Below are 19,698 nucleotides of genomic sequence, written 5' to 3'. Positions count from 1 at the left end.
GTGGTCTTTATTCAAGGAAATGTTTTAATAACTGAAAGTCATCAAATATTATATGGCCTTTGCAGTGGATTGTTTTTTATTTCATGTAATATTTCCTTGTAAACAGGAAGAAATACTTCTTCGATTCTTATTCAAACCAGTTAGTGTGTTTTCTGTTTACTGGTCTGTAATATAATGGAAAGGGCACAGCATGAATTGATAAAAGCCAGGAAACTGAGTTAAGGATGAAAATCAATTCTTAGATCACTCTGTTGTTCCCAGGTGCAACAGGAATCTTCGAAGAGTGGGTGATCTTTGCAGGATATACCATATCTGCTGTAATACCTCTTCACCAAAGGGCAGTTTAAGGCCCCAGTCCTGCAAGCTACTCTGTCCAGACCAACCCCTGTCCATGAACAGGTCTCCATTGATGTCAGTGCAACTCTATAGAGACTATATTCACATGGAACAACTTGTGGAATTGGGCCTGAGTGTAGAATTTTGACTCCTGAGCTCCATCAGGTGTCTCTGCTGAGTTTAACAACTGCACTCAGCATGGTTTAAACTTGGTTGTGGCCAAATTGACCAGGTCATGTAGTTCAAAAACCAGTTAGTCCAGATTTATTGGGGCATAAGCTTTCGTGGGTAAAAAACCCATGCACCTGAAGAAATGGGATTTTTACCCATGAAAGCTTATGCTCAAATAAATCTGTTAGTCTTTAAGGTGCCACCGGACTCCTTGTTTTTGTGGATACAGACTAACACGGCTACCCCCTGATACTTTGTCCAGCTCAACTCTTTGGCCTATCTGTGTAGGTGAAGACTAATTCTCAGTTTCCCAGCTTTTGTGAGTTCTGCCTCCTCATGGTTTGAATTTATTATTTAGAGTGAAGCATGTGAAGCAAAACTATACTTAACAAGAGATGGGTTTCTTTCCCTATATATCATTCTAAATCTTCCCCACTTAGGATAAAAAATACAGTTTTTTATGTTTCATCTACTTTTTCATTAATTATATCATCAAAAATACCCTGCAGAAATCTACTTTTCTCCATGGCCCTTTAGGATTACTACAGCCCACCACTTAAATTCATAAATCATATTGGGTTAATCCAAATCAGTTTGCAAACTCGTTTTTTAAAAATTTGACTATAAGAAACTTTAGATTAAATAGTGTTTACATACATGTTATGAATGGATTATCCACGTATGCCTGTATTTAGAAACATTTTAAAATAAATATTATTCACTCAGTAAACAGTAATAATTGCTCTATATCATGTAAATACTTTAAAGAGCATTTTTAAAACCCCCATTTACCCAGTAGATTTCAACGTGTCTTTGGAGCTTTTGTGTTTGCAATGTAGTGAAAATATGTGGTAGATTGTGTGCTTTGTATAGATAACAAAAAAAAGTAATGCATCTACCACACATGGTAAATACCTAAACTATTTTGAAAAATATTAAAATATTTGTATTACATTTTAGGTTGATTGCTTCCCAGATTTTTCTAAAACTGAAACTGTTTTTCAGCTACAGAGTCATAAAGCATGTCTTGGTCAATTGATTTCAATACATAAAAATGGAATATAAAGAGAAATTGAAGTATCTTTAAGATTTACTTAAAAGTAAACATGAAAACTTCTAAGTTAAAGTTCAGAACAATCCTTTTTTGTTTGAAAAATTAAATCCTGCAAATCCATTATAATGGACATACTGGCACCACCTTAATTATAATAGAGCACCTCTTTCAAAAAACTACATTAGGAAAATTGCTTCAGGATGCACAAATAATCAAGATGTGGATTAAAATTACGTACTTGAGATAATCAGTAGTCCATGCACTATTGTTTAAACAGCTAGACTGAATGAGATCTAGAATTAGTTCACCTTTACTCATATGCAGGTTTTTTCATTTTCTGCCATTGTTTTATTCTTCTCACTGTGGAGCAACTCATTAGACTTAACGTTTTTCTGTTATGAGAACTAAACCCATTGGTCTAACTAAATGCAAACAAGTCCCTCCATGAGTGCCATAGTGTAAGTACAGCAATGTAGAAGGAGAATCCACAAGGCAAGATGATGTCATTTTTTGGAGTCTGACTTTTATTCTGAAGAGAAGGTTCACAATTATTGAAATGAGACAAGTATTGCATGAGGATCAACCCTCCTCACTCAAATAGCAGGCTGTCAGCTGTATGCTAATGAGCCGAACAATTAAAATGCCATCCTATCTGGCCTTAGTGAGCAGGCCGCTCTACTGAGACAAAGAACTGTTTGTACACCTGTTGTGCATGTGGACAGTCCCATTCTAATGTGGTATAAAGATTAGAGTAAAAGCTTGAGAAATATGGTGAGCAAGGGTTAAAAGGGACAACAGTGACTGTGAAAGTTAAATTTTCCAGGAAATAGAAGAGAAACATTTGTGAGAGGAATCAAGTTACAAAGAGAGAGTTCTGCTAACTTCATTATGCTGAAATATTCCAGATTGCGTGCTTCAAACAAGTCCCATTCTGCTATAGTGTGATGTAACAGGATGGTGGGGTTTTTTGTTGGTTTTGTTTTTTTGCTTTGTGATACATGTGTAAATACAGGGAAATACTTCCACTGCAATGCAAATGCTTTTGTTTTTCTTATGAAGATACTATTTTAAATGTATTTCTGTAACTGGTGTTTGTAGCTGAAGTGCAAAAAAAATACTGAAACAGTCTTAGGGGAACTGCAGAGTCTTAACAAAGGATCTGTATTTGAAGTGTTTATTTTTAAAAATATACCCAATGTTCGTTTACTAAAAAGAGGGAAAACACACACATACACCAACCAAAGAAAGCATTAAAAGTGCTGATGGGATGAAAAGGTGAAATCATTTGAGTTAGGATTCAATTACAAAATAAAGTTAAGAGGCTGCAAGCTTTTCACATCTCCTTAAGGGGGTCCAAGCCTTTTGATGAACTACGTGCATAGAAGTCAGTGGGAATTGAAGGCATTGGGCACCTTTTAGGAGATTCTGACTGAAACCTTCCCAGGATCAGTCCTTTTAATTAGAATTCCAGTGTTTGGGTGTGTGAGGGTGATTTGTCTGGTTAATATGAAAGCCGTGAGAGAGAGAGAGAGAGAGAGAGAGAGAAGCAGAGTACAATTTATAAAATTAAGCTGTTATATTGGATCTAAAGCATTTCTGCTTGGGGCTCTATCTTTAAATTAAATTAAAGTTAATTAAAGTTCACCTACCTGTACTGTTCTTGATAACTTGTGTTTTAATCAACTATGTATAACTGTCATCTCTCACTGTTAACTTTAATTCAGTTGATTATTCAAGGCCAGAAAGGATCATTGTGCTCATCTTCTCTGACCTCCTTTATAGCACAGGCCATAGAACTTCCCCAAAATAATTCCTAGAGCAGGTCTTTTAGAAGACCATCCAATCTTGATTTAAAATTTGTCCAATACATTCAGTTTACATCACATACTTGAGACCAAAATGAACACATTTTTGATGCGCTGGTCAATTTAATAATGTGAAATACTTGAAGTAAAATTTTTCTACGAAGCTCATTAGCCTCAGTTGTTTGTTTCAGTTTTGTGAGCATACATTACCAGGTACTGGAACGTAGTGTTAGATTCAGCTTTTTTTATTTCCAATCTATTTTCTGAATTTGTCAGAATTGATCTATTGTTCTGTCATTTTTAGATTATGCCTAGATTTTAAAGTTGCCAAGAATCTGGCAGCTGTTATGTTTGTACATTGCTTGAAGATTTTTTTTGTAAATAGGTTTTGGAGCTAACTTGCCCCTGAAGACATCTGATGTCTGTAGCTTGAATAAAAGCACCCTCATGTGTTAGGATTAAGAATAACCAGGAGAATGAAAAAAGCACAAAACCTTCAGGGCAGTATATTGCAAAGTCTTATATTAAAAACTTTTTTTTTAAGAATGAGTTTCACATTCTCTTTTTTTGTGAAGACGGTTGTTTTGTATTGTAGGCTAAATTTTCAGAGCCTGGGGCTGCCAATGCTCCCGCTGAAATCAATCACAGAATTTGCACTGGCTGCAGTGTGAGCAGGACTGAGATGACTGTATCTCCAGTAGAACTTTTCTCATAAATAAACAGTAGTACACACGAAAGACAATGCACCTTCTCAGAAAATACACTGTAAATAGTGCCAAGCTATCTTGCTTTGTGTGATGGATTATTGGATACAAAACAATAGATACAAATAACAGACCAGAATGACCTGGTATTAGCTTGCTTACTTACTTTTTTTAAATTCCTTTCTTGTTCCTGTGTGTTAGCTCATAGAAAATAGTGTATATTAAACAAAGGATAAACTTGCATAAGGGTATTTATCTCTCTCTGGACAAAACCCATACTAAGACATGAAAGGTAAAAGCTGCATTAATTACTCAAGAGGGATTCAAAGCTCAGCAGTTTACTAGGATTGAAGGATTTATTGAAAAACAGTGGTTCTCATGTGTAACTCCAGGCAATAAACCTATTTAATTAAAGGCTTAATCTTCTAGTTGACATGTTTGCTACTGTTGCAATAAAAAGCCTCATCTGTAGCCAGTTTTTGTAAGTATAAAATAATGACAGTATCCTTGGTCTTTTCCTCTTAGTTTTTTTTTTTTTTTTTTTTTTTTTACTGTTAATTGCATTATTTTGGTTTTTGTTTTAAAACTAAATGTTTCCCAAGGCTTGTGTGTCAAGAAATTAGAAGCTTTAATAAACCAGTTTTCCAGATGATTTTAAACTCAGGTTGCATTTCTCAGTATCTCCTCTTTATAATTTTTTTTAAAATGTAAATTTTTAAGGTAAAAGTGTTTAAATGGATAGCAATGAAGAGTTTTCCATACTGGCTAGCAGTTTTCTAATGAATTTGCCTGCTAAATCTAAATGTGTATATCCTTCATTCATGTACATAGGTGTTAAGTATCATTAGTCCAAATTCATGCAAAACTTGAATTAATTTGTTTAAGACTACTCATCTTTAGGCCCCCAGCTGTTAGAAGTAGGGTCAGTTTTTAGTCACCTCATTTTAAGAATGAAAAGGTCCTGAGAGGGACAATGAAGATAGAGACACTGGTGTTCTTTCATGTGATCACATACTGTAATGTGACTGATAGATATGACCATATTTGCCTGGAAAGAAGGAGAATGAGAGTACTTATCGAGGTATATAAAATAAAAGTATTGTGAAAATAGATTGTGTTCTTCTTTAATCTTATTTCATAAAACAAGAACAAGGATTTAGCTGATTTAAAAAAATCCCTGCCACATGAGGTCAAGACCATTAATTCAGGAGGACTTTATTTAAAGAACACAATTTTATGACTGTTAAAATTCACAGCTACGCAAACTAAAGCAGATCCAATGGAAATCAAATCTTATGCCTCAGGGAAAAAAAAAATCCCTGTTCCATGGTATGACTGAAAATTTGCTAGGCTGTTGTATAATTATAGTCGGGTTTTGGTCACTGCCTGGAACAGTTATCTAATCCAGTATGGGGTATTCCAGTGGTTTAGTCCAGTGGTTCTCAAACGTTTGTACTGGTGACCTCTTTCACATAGCAAGCCTCTAAGTGCGACCCCCCCCCCTTATACATTAAAAACACATTTTTATATATTTAACACCATTATAAATGCTGGAGGAAAAGCAGGGTTTGGGGTGGAGGCTGTCAGCTCGGAACCGCCCATGTAATAACCTCACGACCCCCTGAGGGGTTCGGACCCCAGTTTGAGAACCCCTGATTTAGTCCAGTATATAGTCTTTTTCATCTATAGCTTTTCTTTGCTGACCCATAACTCAAGGCCCCAATCCTGCAAACACTTAAGCACGTGCATAATTTTATTCACATGAGTTGATCCATCAGTAGATCTAATCTTGGATATGCGAAGTGTGGCATTTTGGAACACTTTGTATACTATGTAAAGGACTAGGCAACAGTTTACAAATATTTCACCTGAAAGAAAATCTGCCTTATGTAGTAGTATGTCCACATTAATGTCTCATTTCACAATATTTTTAGACTACAATTCTTGATTTTTTAAAAAGCTTTAACACTCTATCAACATACTTACAGGTGTTGTTTTTCTATTGTAGAAACACCCTGTATTTTACATCAACGTTGAGTGTAAATTTACAGTGTGGATTATTTCCTTGGATTAAATTGGTGATGGGAACGGTTTTGCTTTTCTTTGCTTTAGGCTGGAACTCATCGGGAAGAAAGTGTCAGCCTCAACAGCAACCATTCAGTCCTGCCCAGTACAGTGTCTGCTCAGAGCACAGAACTAAATCATAAAACACAAGAAAATTACAGAGGTAACTGTACTGTACTATTCAGTGGTAAATTAGGCTTTTTAATAATCCAGGGACAAGAAGGCTATAGATCTAGGTAAATATGCATAAATACATAGATAAGACGGATGATGCACGTAATTTGTGACATATGACTTAATTTCTATTGATTACCAATTTCACCAAGCTCTGGATTCTTACAGGAATTCAGGTATAACCCTGTTTCATGCCATTCCCTGATCCAAATTCCATGTGAGACCTCACATCACAGCCACCATTCTTCCAGCTGAAGTGAACTGGCTAGAACTCCTTTGCAGCGCTTGGTTGCCATTTGTAAATCAGCCAGACGAGTCTGACACATGTGATTTTTATAATACACAACAAGCCTGTATTTCAACACATGACCAATAAAGACAAAAAGCCTTAAAGTGCTGTGGAGAGGATGCCTCAATTCTTAGCTTGGAAAGTAGGCCATTTAAAGAAGGCAATTCGTGCACCAGCATGCCTGCGCTGTTTGGGGTTTGCATTTCGTACTTAATGTGCAGGATTCGCTTACTGCACTAAATGTATCTGTTTATATTGAACTCAAAAGCATCATGTAGATCCGGTCCTGCCCTCTTTATTCTGTCAGCTCTGCTTGTTAGATTGCAAATAGTTGTGCTGTGACTAGCTCTGATACAAGAGTCTTGATCAATAACTGCTTACATTCTTTTCCACTGTTTTTGCACCATCAGCTCTATCGCTAACCGCTGATGTATACTTCTACCTCTGCAGGAAGCTGCCTTAATCCTAACCCAAGCTTTTGCATGCTGATGTATGCGTTCACCAAACCTCTAAATTGTATGCCAAATAATACTCCTGAAATGCAATCCAGTATTCTCTATCAGATGTCTTGTGTCATTGTATTCCCTAGGAAACATTTTTCACTAAATACTAAATAATCTTCCCAGAGCCACACACTCTGTGTATGGAGCATTAAACCTAGATTTGATGCATAACAGTGGATAGAACTGATTTGTTCAGTACTGTAAATCATTTCCGTTTATAATTAGAGTGCTGATATGTGAAAGCTCTAGGCACTTGCCTGTAGCTTAAATATACAAAACTCAAAGATTAAAGCATGATAGTGAAACCGGATCAACCCCGAATGAACATAAATCTACCACCGTTCCTCTGAATATAGGAAAGTAAAAATTCATCAGCCACCTGCAAGCATCTCAACCCTTCCCAAAGGCCAGAGTAAGTAAATGATCTTGCAACATGCTCTGAAGGTCCACAAGTTTAGGCTACTTTTGAGCAAGAGGTTGGGGAATGAATTCCAAAATCAAGGGTTCTTCAGAGAAAATGATATAGTAACAGTTGAATTTGGTACATCTTACCTTAAGAGTTAAAAACAAACAGTAGTGAATTTGGTCAAATTCAGAGACATAATCACAAACTTATGAAATATTTTTGTCAAACTTTACCAATTATACTATCAAATTAGTTTTGTCTAATAAATTCCAAAGAGTGTATTTATCTGAGGTTAATGGCTCTCTTCCATGAGAGAGCTCATGTGCCTTGTTAGTAAGGTAGATCAAAAGGTTACAGTGTTACTGCCAGATATGCATGACAGCCACTCCTTTTGATTGCTACCTTCTCCCCAACACAATAGTCAAGTACAGTATGTCCCTGAACCCTTCTCATATCCATGCTGCCACTGCTCAGTTCCTCCCACTGACCTAGCCCACCTCCTTCTTCTCCACTCGCCTACAGTCTTCTTCCACCCTCACTCCTTGCCTATCCCTGTCTCACCTTCCTTACCATGCAACCTCACACCCTAACCTCCAGGCCTCTCCAAAGCTTGCCCCACCCCACTTTCTCTGTCTTAATAAACAACAAGGTGGAAACTCGCTTGCGATTCACTTATAAAATATTTTCCAGCATGAAGGGGGGCTGTTCTCCTGACTATAATTTATACTGAGCTGTGTTTGTTTGCAGCATTGTCAGGTGGCTTGCAGAGCCAGTCTGTGGCCATAGGTCCAGCAGAAATCAAGTCAGAACATAAGGAGAAGGATGAAAACATACACGAACCTCCCTCATCTGATGACATGAAATCAGATGATGAATCCTCCCAAAAGGATATTAAAGTTTCATCTAGAGGAAGAACGAGGTATGATCTTGGTATGCCAGCAAAGGACTCTACTCTGCTTCTTTTTAAAGCACAGGCTGTTTTGCATATTGTGTCCTTACCAATAGCAGCGAGAGCTTGTAAACCATTGGTAACTTTAGATTCAGTCTCAAAGCTTCCTTTTTGTCCTATATTAATAAGCTTGTGTTTTAAAATGTTGACTTAATGTGCATATATCAATAGGCAGAACATGGTATTTTTACACATTGGCATTTTAATAATGCACAGAGGAATCAGCAGAAGATTTTGAAATCTTATTTTTACACAGTTTTAAAGTTAATCGTAGTCCTCTCTACAGTGTGCAGCTATATAGTTATCACAGTTTGGAGTGGAGTGATAAAGAAGTCCTTAGCTGCAAAACTTCCACTAGATCTGCAATGGATGATAAAAAAGGGAAAGTTTTTGAAAACTGCACAAATAAATGTTTTAATAGGAAAGAATCATATTTTTCATAAATGTATGAATTTATTAAGTTGAAAATTATTTGTATGATTTTTGAATGCAGTTGAGATGTTGGAAAGCGTCAAAATCTATTACAGATGCTTTATGCATCCCTGAAATGATGGTTGGGAAACTCTGAATTTGGGAAGTCCACCAACCAATGAGTAGGCAGCAAGTTTGTTATATGTACCATTGCTTCGCCAAGGGTGCAGTGTATTCCTACATTATTCTTGGAAATAGTGTGCTATGTATGGGCACTGTACATATGATTTTTACTTAATTCAGTATGAACTAGCTACGTAAAAGCCAATGAGATGCATATTTTCAGGGAAATCTGAAGGTGGCAAGAATGGCAGCAGCAATATATATATTTGTATCAGTTTGCTTGTGTATATGTGCCAATTTGAAATCATCACTTTTCTTTTTCAGATGAGACCATTTATATGCTTTCACAGTTAAATGGATATACGAGCATAAAATGAGTCAAATAGGAATTCTGATCTAACATGGATATTTTAGCCATGACATTTGCCAAACACACTTGTGATGTTTATACCTGTTGTTAAAATGGATCCTGACCTCCAAAATATCTATCAAACTTTTATTTTCCCTGGGTTTTTTTTCAGCAGTACTAATGAAGATGAAGACTTAAACCCAGAACAGAAGATAGAAAGAGAGAAAGAGAGGAGAATGGCAAATAACGCTAGAGAACGCTTGCGTGTACGAGATATTAATGAGGCATTTAAAGAACTTGGCCGTATGTGTCAGCTTCACCTGAAGAGTGAAAAACCACAAACAAAACTGCTTATTCTTCACCAGGCTGTGGCAGTCATCCTCAGTCTAGAGCAACAAGTCAGAGGTTAGTAGGCTACCAGCACTGTGCTGTAACAGCTAGGGGGTTGTTTTACTCATGTAACAGTTTGCAGTCCCCTTTACTGCATGCATCATGTTTTTCATTTGCATTTTTTCTTCTAACATACACAGCAACTAACCAGATGTACGATTTATTAGAAACATATTTGCCTTCATGTAAAAATGTTAACATACTTTGGGAAAAGCAAGGGAATGTTCAGAATAAAATAGGTTTAGGATCCTTTGATCCTGTGTTTGCTCCTTTGCAATTAGCCATCTCTCATTATGCATCCAGAGTAGACTCATTAAGGAAAAGATTGAGGAATGTCCTGCTTTGATTTGCAACATATGCTCATTTAACAGTATGGAAATTTTAGCAAAAAGAAAAGGTCTGTAATTTAAGATTAGTCCTACACATTTCTATAAGAGGCAAGTAAGTTTGATTGGATTTAATTAAGTTTAAATTACAATATATATTACTATGAGTAATGGTGTAGCTACTTATTGCATACTTTATACAAGAAAATATAAAAAAAAAAATTCCATAATTTATTTTTCACATGTCCTCCTTTCCTCTGTCTTTCACAATTCACGTGTTTTTTTAAAAAAAAGGAAATAACATGCACTACAAGGAGGCGAGAAAGTGAGGAGTTCTTTGTAAATTGATGTGACTTTAAGGAAAACAACTAGAGAAACATACTTGGTTTTCTTTTACTTCTGTCTCTGCAATGTACATTTTTCTTAATTCTTATCAACAAATACACATCTGTGGCATCCTTTAGATGCCCCTTCTAGAGGTCATGTTGAAAAATAAACATAGTCCTTGATAACACTTCCATTCTCCTATGTTAATGGAGCTACTGTTGACCTTAATGTCTAAGCTCCTTTTACATTTATGTCAAAGAAATGATGAAACAGACATCTGAGCCACCTGTCTCCCTTGTGAGGTTGATGCCTAAGAGAATTGGGTGAGCGTTCTCATTTTTTCTCCCTTTGGGCTGGCTGAACAACTGTCCTTTATTGTATTTCTCATCGGATGCATTTCCAATCTGAGTGTAAATGTCTTGCAGGTGTGGACGATGTCAACATTCGTGTTTGCTTAGCGTGTCATATCTCTAAATGACACCTAGTGTATTCTGCAGCTTATATTGGCAACTTACACCTCATTTTTACTTTCACCTTCAGTGGTATTTTGCATGGTATATCAAAACAATCACTGAAAGAATATGTGTTAGAAGTGACAGCGTGAATAATGACACTGAGCATAAGTACTTTGTGTCAAACATTTGACATCTTACTTTTAGGCATAGTTTTGTTGATACAGCTTTTAATGGAATTAAGTTCCCTTCAGAGAACACTGGATGAACAGTTATTATGGCGAGGCAATAGTGTCTCTAGAATTAAGGTTGCAGCCAGCTTTCAATATGAAGTCCTGTTTCAGCCCCTTTGCAACTTTGGCTTGGAAAATCATTATATTTTCTTTGAAGGCAACAGAGATTATTTCTATAAAAGAGGAAGAAAATTCATCAAACAATTTTTTTGAGTTATAGGTCAATTTAAAATTAGGGTGACCAGACAGCAAGTGTGAAAAATCAGAATGGGGGTGGAGGGGTAATAGGATCCTGTATAAGAAAAAGACCCAAAAATCAGGACTGTCCCTGTAAAATCGGAACATCTGGTCACCCTGTTTAAAATTAAAACTACACTGTTTTGAAACTCTGAGTTTGGCCTAATATATTTTTGTCTCCCAGCAGCTAAATAATAGTTTGCCATTACCCCTCAAAGCTAACACTTAGGTGAGCCTCCTTGAAACTCACAGACCAGCTATATTTCTAGAAAAAAAAGGGTTGTACTTAAGCAAAGTTGTTAACAAATTTTGCTCTCAACAATTTGGGGCCCAATCCTGCTCATTGTTGCTCTTGGGAGATTTTTGCCAAAGCTGAAGCAGAATAGACACCGTGTGTGCACGCTGACCGCAACTGTCACATTTTTAATTATAAATAACAAGAGGGTATTTCTGTAGCTGATAGACATCAGAGTTCTTCAAGTAGCTCAAGTGGTAGAGTCAGTAAGTATGGAGCAAGGTGATAAGGGTTCCAGTGCTGGGTTTGCAGGTTGGCATATTATTAAATGCTTGTAATTTCTTCAATTGTATCCTTGGTTCTACCAAAAAAAAAAACCTGACTTTTTTTTTTTATTACTCAAGACCCCAAAGAGAGAGAGGGAAATCCTCACATTTCAGATTTTTGGTTAAATTTCATTGACAACTAAAATATTATCTGAAAATGTTAATTAGATTCGGTAGTGGTCTGACATTTAAAATTACTCTTTTTTTTTTTTTTAAGTGACTGCATCTAATAATTCTGTGTCCCTTTGTCTGTCCAATGGTATTGTATTATACCACAAAATTTAAAACATCTAGGTTTTTTTAAATTTTATTTTGGCTCATGGAAGAGGCAGTTTTCAAGAACAGGAAAAGTAACATGTTTAAAAAATAGCCATGATTTAAAAACTAGACCAAGTTCTCTGTCATTGAAGCTTATTCCGAAAAAACACGACAAGCGTGAATATTTTTGCCAGGTACAAACCAGCAAAGGCTGACATTCTAAAGAGAAAGGAAATATAGTAAAATTACTCGTCACCCTAAATGACCATCCAAACATTCTCCTGGCTTAGCAGAAGTGTGCCCAGGCCCATTTTGCAGAGATAGTAAGTAAGGAACTGAGTATGACTTGCCAGAGTTACGTGGGAAGTTTTGTGGGGAGGAATACATTGCTGTCACCTAACAATGCTAACAGGCTTCTGAAAACTGAGTGGCCCACTGTGGGTAGTTTGAGGACTATGCAAAGAGGATGAGGAGCACCACTACAGCCAATTCAACTGCCTTTGCTCTACGTGTTGCTGAGGGCCAGCAAAAAGGCAGTATAACATGGTTATTGTCCAGCAAGTTGAATGATGTCATCCTCACTGCCCTGACTTCAGCACAGGGGCAGAATCTCATTGGTTTGCATTTAAGGAAATTGAAAACTCCAAAGTGCATTTTCTTTGGTTTCCAGTTTAGCAAATTTCTGTGGTAACAAAGGGTCACATTTTCAAAGGTGTTGAGGCACCTCAAAATAGATTGGTGCCCATTGGAATTTTCAAAAGCACGTAGGTGGTTAAGTCCTATTAAAATGAATAGGCACTTTTGAAAATTCAATTTGGCACTTGTCTGAATCTTCAGCAGCCTAAATATCTTCAAAAATCAGAAACAGAAGCTGTGCAAAATGGATAGATTTCTTCAGTACCATGGCCTATTGTGAATATGCTAAATGCCCACTCTTGGTAGCAGTGCATAGGATGTTAAGGGCTGTTTTCTCTCCTGTGACAGAGAGGAACCTAAACCCCAAAGCAGCCTGCCTTAAGAGAAGGGAAGAAGAAAAAGTTTCTGCCGTATCGGCAGAGCCACCAACACCACACCCAGGAAGCCACACTGGGCTTAGTGAAACTACCAACCCTATGGGTCATATGTGAACACCAGCCAGGTACGTCTCTTCTTCATGTTCATCAGTTTGGGGAGAGGGTCCCATCAATGCACTGGGATGACTGTAACTTGATTTACTGACTGAAGTTTGAAAGCCAACAAAAACACAATTTGTGTGATTATTCTGAGTAATTGGAGCTACCAGTGGACATTAGCCTCTTCATTAAAGTGCACTAAGCACTCCTATACATCTGAGCCATGAGTAAGAATATTCAGATGTGGGTTCTTTATAAACTAAAGAACCAGGAATTTTAGGTAGCTTCTTTTTATTTGCCTACAGATATATCCTCCTGGGTCAGGTGGCCTTCATAGTGTGACCTCAGAGGAACTACTCATGACTAGGCTAGATAAGCCAAAAATAATAGAGATTAATTGTGCATACTCAAGAGGTATAAATATCTCACTTGTTTAATTATCAATTCATTATTTCCTGTGTCTGATTCACACAGCAACTCAAATAGTCAGAAGGGGCTTTTCATTTCAAATAGAAGAGGATTGGTATTTGGCTTGAGGCCAGTCATTTAAATCATACCACTTGTCTGACAGGCATTACTTGACTGTTTGTCTTTGCAATCTGCATTAGACATCTTCAATAAAATCCTACTTTATGTGGCTACAATTTCAGCTTTTTGTGAATACACACACGAAAAACCAATGTTTGTATTGTCTCATGTAGCCAGGTGGTTACTATATCATTCATTTGAAAGCTCCAGTTGATGATCCCATACTGGGATAGCAGTCTGTTTTTCAACAGAATTGGTAAAAAATAATGAAAAGCTGCTTTTGACCCTGCAAATTCCTTTTAGAATTCTTTAAAGAAGTATTTTCCTGGCCACTTGGGCTCATCAAAGCTATTATGCCCATGGTCAGGCTCCAGTGCCTTTATTTTCACTTATATTTTACAAAGACAAGAGATGAGATTTTGGATGCATCGTCCATGGATTTAGTATCATAGCTTCTATTAACTTTGGTCAAAGTTGTGTGGCAAATCCTTCTGCAGCATCCTCTGAGAGACCTTCCAAAACATCAAGGTGGCACTGAAATTGAACCTTGTTAGATATTTCTGGTGATATTTTTCCCATTGCCATAGCAATCCCAGTCAGCTCCTTCCTCTGTAAATTAGATTGAAGAAATGTTCTTTTTTCTACCTCAAAGCATAAAAAGCCTACCGAGATCCTCTAATTTTTGTTTCATTTCACACCACTACAATAGGCCCCTTCTAATTTGCCAAAAGACAGTCCTGTCAAATCAACACTGTGGATTTTCATGCCACGATAAGAATTGAATTTCTCTGCATGCTTTTACAAAGAACATGTAGCAAGAAGTACCATGATGTCGTTAAACTTTTAAGTAATTACCCTATTAGGGTAACAAAATCTGAACATTGATGAAAAAGATTGTACTGATTAGTTACATATAACAGCATGCACCTTTAATTATGCGAATTAGAATATGAATAATCATTTGTATAACTTAGGAAAAGATAAGAGCTTCTGCAGAAAATGTCCAATTCTTAGATGAAAATTGTTAAACATGTAGTCTTGGTAAAGACAAATTTAAACAATTGTTTGGTTTTTTTAGACCTGAAAATTGAGTGTTGCAAATATTTACTCCCCCCTCCTACCACCTCCTAAACAATATATAAAATCATGATTTTCCAGACAGAGGGAAATGTTCAGTGCCATTCTGAAAAAGAGTAGGCTATTAACAGTTTTTCCCACATCAGTTTCTTTAGTTGGTTGTAGTTCTTTCATTTTTGCTAGGTTGAGACATTTATTTTTAAAATAACACAAAGCGTATGACAAAGTGGTCATGTACTTCTAAATCATACTGGATTGTTAAGAATTGTTCCATTCCATTCCATTGTAGGGTTTTGTTCTAAAGGTGAAGCTCTCCTTTGAGTTGAGGAAAAAATAAGTTAGTTTTGGTTTCGCTATATAATCAGTAAAAAGAACAGGAGTACTTGTGGCACCTTAGAGACTAACAAATTTAACCTGTCATTATATAATCAGTGGTATCTTGCTGCTGATATCTCAAGTTTTTAATAGCTTTTCAGTTGCTTAGATAAAATGGATTTAGTGGTTTCAGTCCAGTTCCTGGTAGACAGGTTTCCACATTATAAGAATTACCATCCTGACGAACATCGTAGTTGGCAGTCTCAGCTGAGAAGTCCATGCTGGAATGGGCATGGAGACTGAGCTATCTTTTCAACCTCACCAAAAAATGTTTTTCCCAGGCCATCTTCATGGCACATCAGTGGAGTTGGATATTTTTGCACTGTTTGCTGGATGTGCTTGAGGGACACAGAACTGCAGTAATTTGGTACATTTCATTTGCACTAAATTCACTGAAAAAAGACCTGAAGAAGAGTTCTATGTAAACTCGAAAGCTTGTCTCTTTCACCACCAGAAGTTGGTTCAAAAGAAGATTTCACCTCACCGAGGGTCTTTCTCTAATATGCTGGGACCGACATAGCTGCAACAACACTGCACATATGATATAGCTACAGTCTATATAATAGTGTCGTTAATTTTTCATTAATTGTTTTACTAATACAATTTTTCTCCTATTTCCATGCCAGAATTCCAGAATTATCGGTAGGATATATAGAAGGTGACCTTTCTTCACAAGGACACAGACAACTAACATTATATGAAGACACAAATCTGACAGGAGAAAACACTTGAAGCAAGAAACCCAAATGCAATCTTATGATCAAAGCTACTGGTCAACACCTGCATCAGAAGTGAAGATACAAAGATCTTCAGATAGAATTTCAGCCCATGAAATACTCTGAACATATCATTCTGTTGCAAGCAGTGTGTCGCTTCTGCACAATCAGAGACTGTTGTGATCTCTCCACTCATCGTGGAAGTTGCCTTGTGCCTAAACTGAATTGACAAATGCATTGTAACTACAAATTTTATTTATTGTTATGGAACTGTAAAGGTCTACATATAAAGGGAAAAGTTAACATGTTGAAAGCTGATAGAATTTCAGCTGATGCCAGCATTTGTTAAAGCTGTTCACATTCAGAGAACAAAGCCGTGACAACCGTTGACCCTTAGCATTCCCAGCATACCTATTAGTGTCTTAAAAAAGGAAGGGAAAAGTCTTTTGTTGTCCTTTCCACTCCTTTTGCCATATGACTAGTGTTTTCCATGCAATAGGAAAATATTCCTTGGCATAGCTTTTTTTTTTTTGGTCTCTGGTAATCTGAACAGTTATGGTCATCGTCCGCTTCCATACTGAGCTCCATACTTCAACCCATTCGAAGGTACAGTGAAGACCGCAGACAGGAGCACTACTGTGACCATGCCATTTCTTGGATTTAAAAAGTGGTATTTTTTCCCCTCAGACTTTCCTCAAATAAATATTTTTATTTCTAATTATAAACCAAACCTTTTTAGGCTTCTAGGCTTCATAGTAAAGCTTGTAACGTGAAGTGTAAATTGGGTGGGGAGAATCTACTTTGTTAGAATTGCTTTGTTTTCCAAGCAGTAAGTACTACATATAGTACATGTAAAGTGTTAGCTGTACGTAAGCACAAAATGCATTAAAATACAAAGGAGACTTTTCGGGCTGTAATTATGGTGAACAGTAAAATCCTAAATTCACCATGGCAGGTAGTGTGATGAACTAAACACAGCTGTGGTGGGCTAATTACATAATGGGAGATAAGAGCAATGGTCACCAATCTTTTTCCTTATTGTATACATTAATTATCTTGTAATTTTTGTATGGCTTGTCAGTGGAGAAGAATTCAGTGTGATTCAATCAGTTGCAAACAAACTGCCCCCTCCCAAGCCATATTAGCATTAAATCATTAAATGTTGCTCCACCAGAACAGTGTCCATAAGTATTCCTTTGTCACTAATGTGTTGATTGTTAAAATCCCTCTGAACTTCCATGGAAACTGTCTTCCACTGCAATGACCATGGGGGAAAACTATCAAGCCAAGGTTGTCTTAGCTATTGTTTACCACCAGTAAAATGGGCAATACGCAATCAGCTCACACACAAAAAAGGAACAAAACAGTTAATCATTTTAAATAATTTCAATTAATTTAAAAGAACAAAAAAAAAAGACTTAAAACAGACTAATGAATTTAAAATCACGTTTTGGATGATTCCTAACAAACCAGTTGTTTGTGAAATTAGTGATTTCATTCTATTACTTTAATTAATTTGAATATATCATCAGATAATATCTGACTATATCTGTGGCCTTGTTCTTCATTTCAGTGTTTATCAGCTAAACAAATTTGTTGCTTATGACGTGTGAAAGTGATCACGTGCCACTGCCAGGCCTTTTTCCTTCTAAGCTTGTCGTCTTTTTGGCTATATTAGACTTTGCAGTATGCCCAGAAGCTTTCCTTCATAAAATAGAAAGAAAAATACATTTGGCTTATTTTTCACTGTAGCTAGTCTTTTATACAATAATCTTGTAAGAAAATTTCTTGAATTCTAAATATTACTCTTTCTAGATTTTTGAAATCGAAAAAGTTTTCAGTAAAAAGTTTCTTACTTTATTTTACTATATTAGGTAGTAAAAATGTAGGGTTATTTACCATAACATGTTCATTAATATCAGAAATTTACAATAGCATTGTAAGACCATAGTAGGGTTCTAGCATACCGTGTAGTACCTATGGAGTATTGTAAGAGCTAATTGTCCGAGATGAATTGCTTCTCATCTTGTTCTCCAGTTTCCATTGTTGGTTTATTGCAGATTTGTACCCTGTGTCAAATTTCAAGGTATTGCTGATAAAACCTTTTCAACCAGCAGCAAGAAGTTCAAAAATTTTTCTGTCAATGTAACAGAAAACACTATGTATATAACATTTATGTAGCAATAAATGTGCCATCTTTTTTAACATGGTAAATCAGTGAGTTTTTAAAATTTCTCTTTCATCAGAGATTGTGTTGCTTGGAAACCCTGTGGCACAACAGCTTCCCTATTTACTCCAGTAAAAATCAAACAGATTTTCAAGGCATGCAGCTTAAATTGCAGGCACAAAATGGGTATGTGCAGCTCCCATTGAGCTCAATTGCAACCCCACCCCCCATCGATTTTAGTAGGACCAACAGCCAAGCAGTACTGGCAGCCCCCAAAAGGTGTGTGCGCATATGCAAACATCAAGTTGGTAGTTGCAGTTGCTACTGCGTTGCATATAGTTTGCACCCCACACCTTCATTCCTCCTGTTTACAAATTCAGTAGGAAATATTTCACCTGCCCTTCAAAGGTTAGCATGTTATCAAGCTCCAAGCCCTTCCTGTGTGTTGATCAGATTCATGGGTGCCTGAGTTACTTTCAGATTGACTGGCACATCCATTCAAGATCTGTGAAAGAGACGTGCACAGGTGAGGCTTAAAAATTTTCCTAGCTTTTTTCCCATTATTACAAATGAAAAAGGAATCGCGCATCAACTATGCATAAATAAATTATCACAGTGAAGTCTATTTACAGTTTGTAATCTGCAGTTTGTTTAAAACCAAATACTTTAAGTGGTAGCACAATTAAATTTTGGTCTCCTAACACCTTAAATAATGTTTTCTACATTTTATTTGTCTTGTGGCCTAAAATAAGAATAATAGTCCCAGAAAGAAAAGTAGAAGAAAAAGAAAAATTAAGAGATTACAAAATGCCAGGGGATTGGCGGGCTGTCCTACTCATTTTTCATTTAAATGTCAGTGTATTCATTCTCAGTCTTTAGAGCTACTACTTACAATGCAGGTTTCAACTCATCCTGTATCTTTCTCTATATAATGTTAAAGTATCTTGAAAATAATTGTACTAACTAAGGCCTAGTCTGCACCAGAATAGGTTTGCTATTGTAGCAAACCCTCCTATTGTAGATGCTGCGTATGCTTTTGTCAGTATAACTTATACTGCTTCTTAGAGCAAAATAACCTATGGCAAAAGCATTTCTATGCTGGTATTAACTGCATCTACCTGTGGGTTTTTGCCTGTAAAGACACAGTACATCAGTTCTGCTTATTAACAACCCCTCACTTGCTGCAAAAAGTTGCTATTATCTGGCAGTTGCTAATAAGTAGAAGGCAGGTTTGTGAGGCAGCAGCCAGGGAAGGAAGCACTGGGATGTGTCTTCCCTGGCTGCAGCCCTGCAAACCTGTGGGCAGGGCAGCAGCAGGGAGCGGGGCTGCAGTCTAGATGCTGGGGCTTTGGTAGATACAGGGAGTGGTGGTGCTGGGGCCACGATCTACACTGTACCTATGCCTGCACTCTCCAGGGGTTGGGGCTCAGCACATCCCAACGCTTCCTTCGCTGTGCACAGTCCCCCAGGAGAGCACAGGGAGAGGTACTGTGCAGATCCAGCGTATGGACTGCAGCCCCTCTCCCTGCTAGTGCTTGGCCCACAGCACATGTGTGGGCCCTGTGTGCAAGCAGGTGTGCTGGGCTGCAGCCCCCAAAAGA

General features: G+C 37.0%; 1 protein-coding gene across 3 annotated transcripts in view; it reads left to right on the top strand.

Annotated features, from left to right (window-relative positions):
* Window positions 1-18,135, top strand: part of TCF12 (transcription factor 12) — a 167,420-nt gene extending 149,285 nt beyond the window's left edge. For all 3 annotated transcript variants that reach the window (XM_034784435.1, XM_034784436.1, XM_034784437.1), the window contains 5 exons: window positions 6,183-6,297; window positions 8,254-8,425; window positions 9,511-9,743; window positions 13,107-13,260; window positions 15,841-18,135. In XM_034784435.1, coding sequence (XP_034640326.1) covers window positions 6,183-6,297; window positions 8,254-8,425; window positions 9,511-9,743; window positions 13,107-13,249 — 663 coding nt within the window. In that variant the 3' untranslated portion in view covers window positions 13,250-13,260; window positions 15,841-18,135. The remainder of the gene's footprint in view (window positions 1-6,182; window positions 6,298-8,253; window positions 8,426-9,510; window positions 9,744-13,106; window positions 13,261-15,840) is intronic.
* Window positions 18,136-19,698: the final 1,563 nt, after the last annotated feature.

The sequence above is a fragment of the Trachemys scripta genome, chromosome 10 (assembly GCF_013100865.1).
Source record: "Trachemys scripta elegans isolate TJP31775 chromosome 10, CAS_Tse_1.0, whole genome shotgun sequence".
NCBI lineage: Eukaryota > Metazoa > Chordata > Testudines > Emydidae > Trachemys > Trachemys scripta.
Note: the sequence above shows the minus strand (reverse complement) of the source record. Positions and strands in the feature narration are given on the sequence as shown.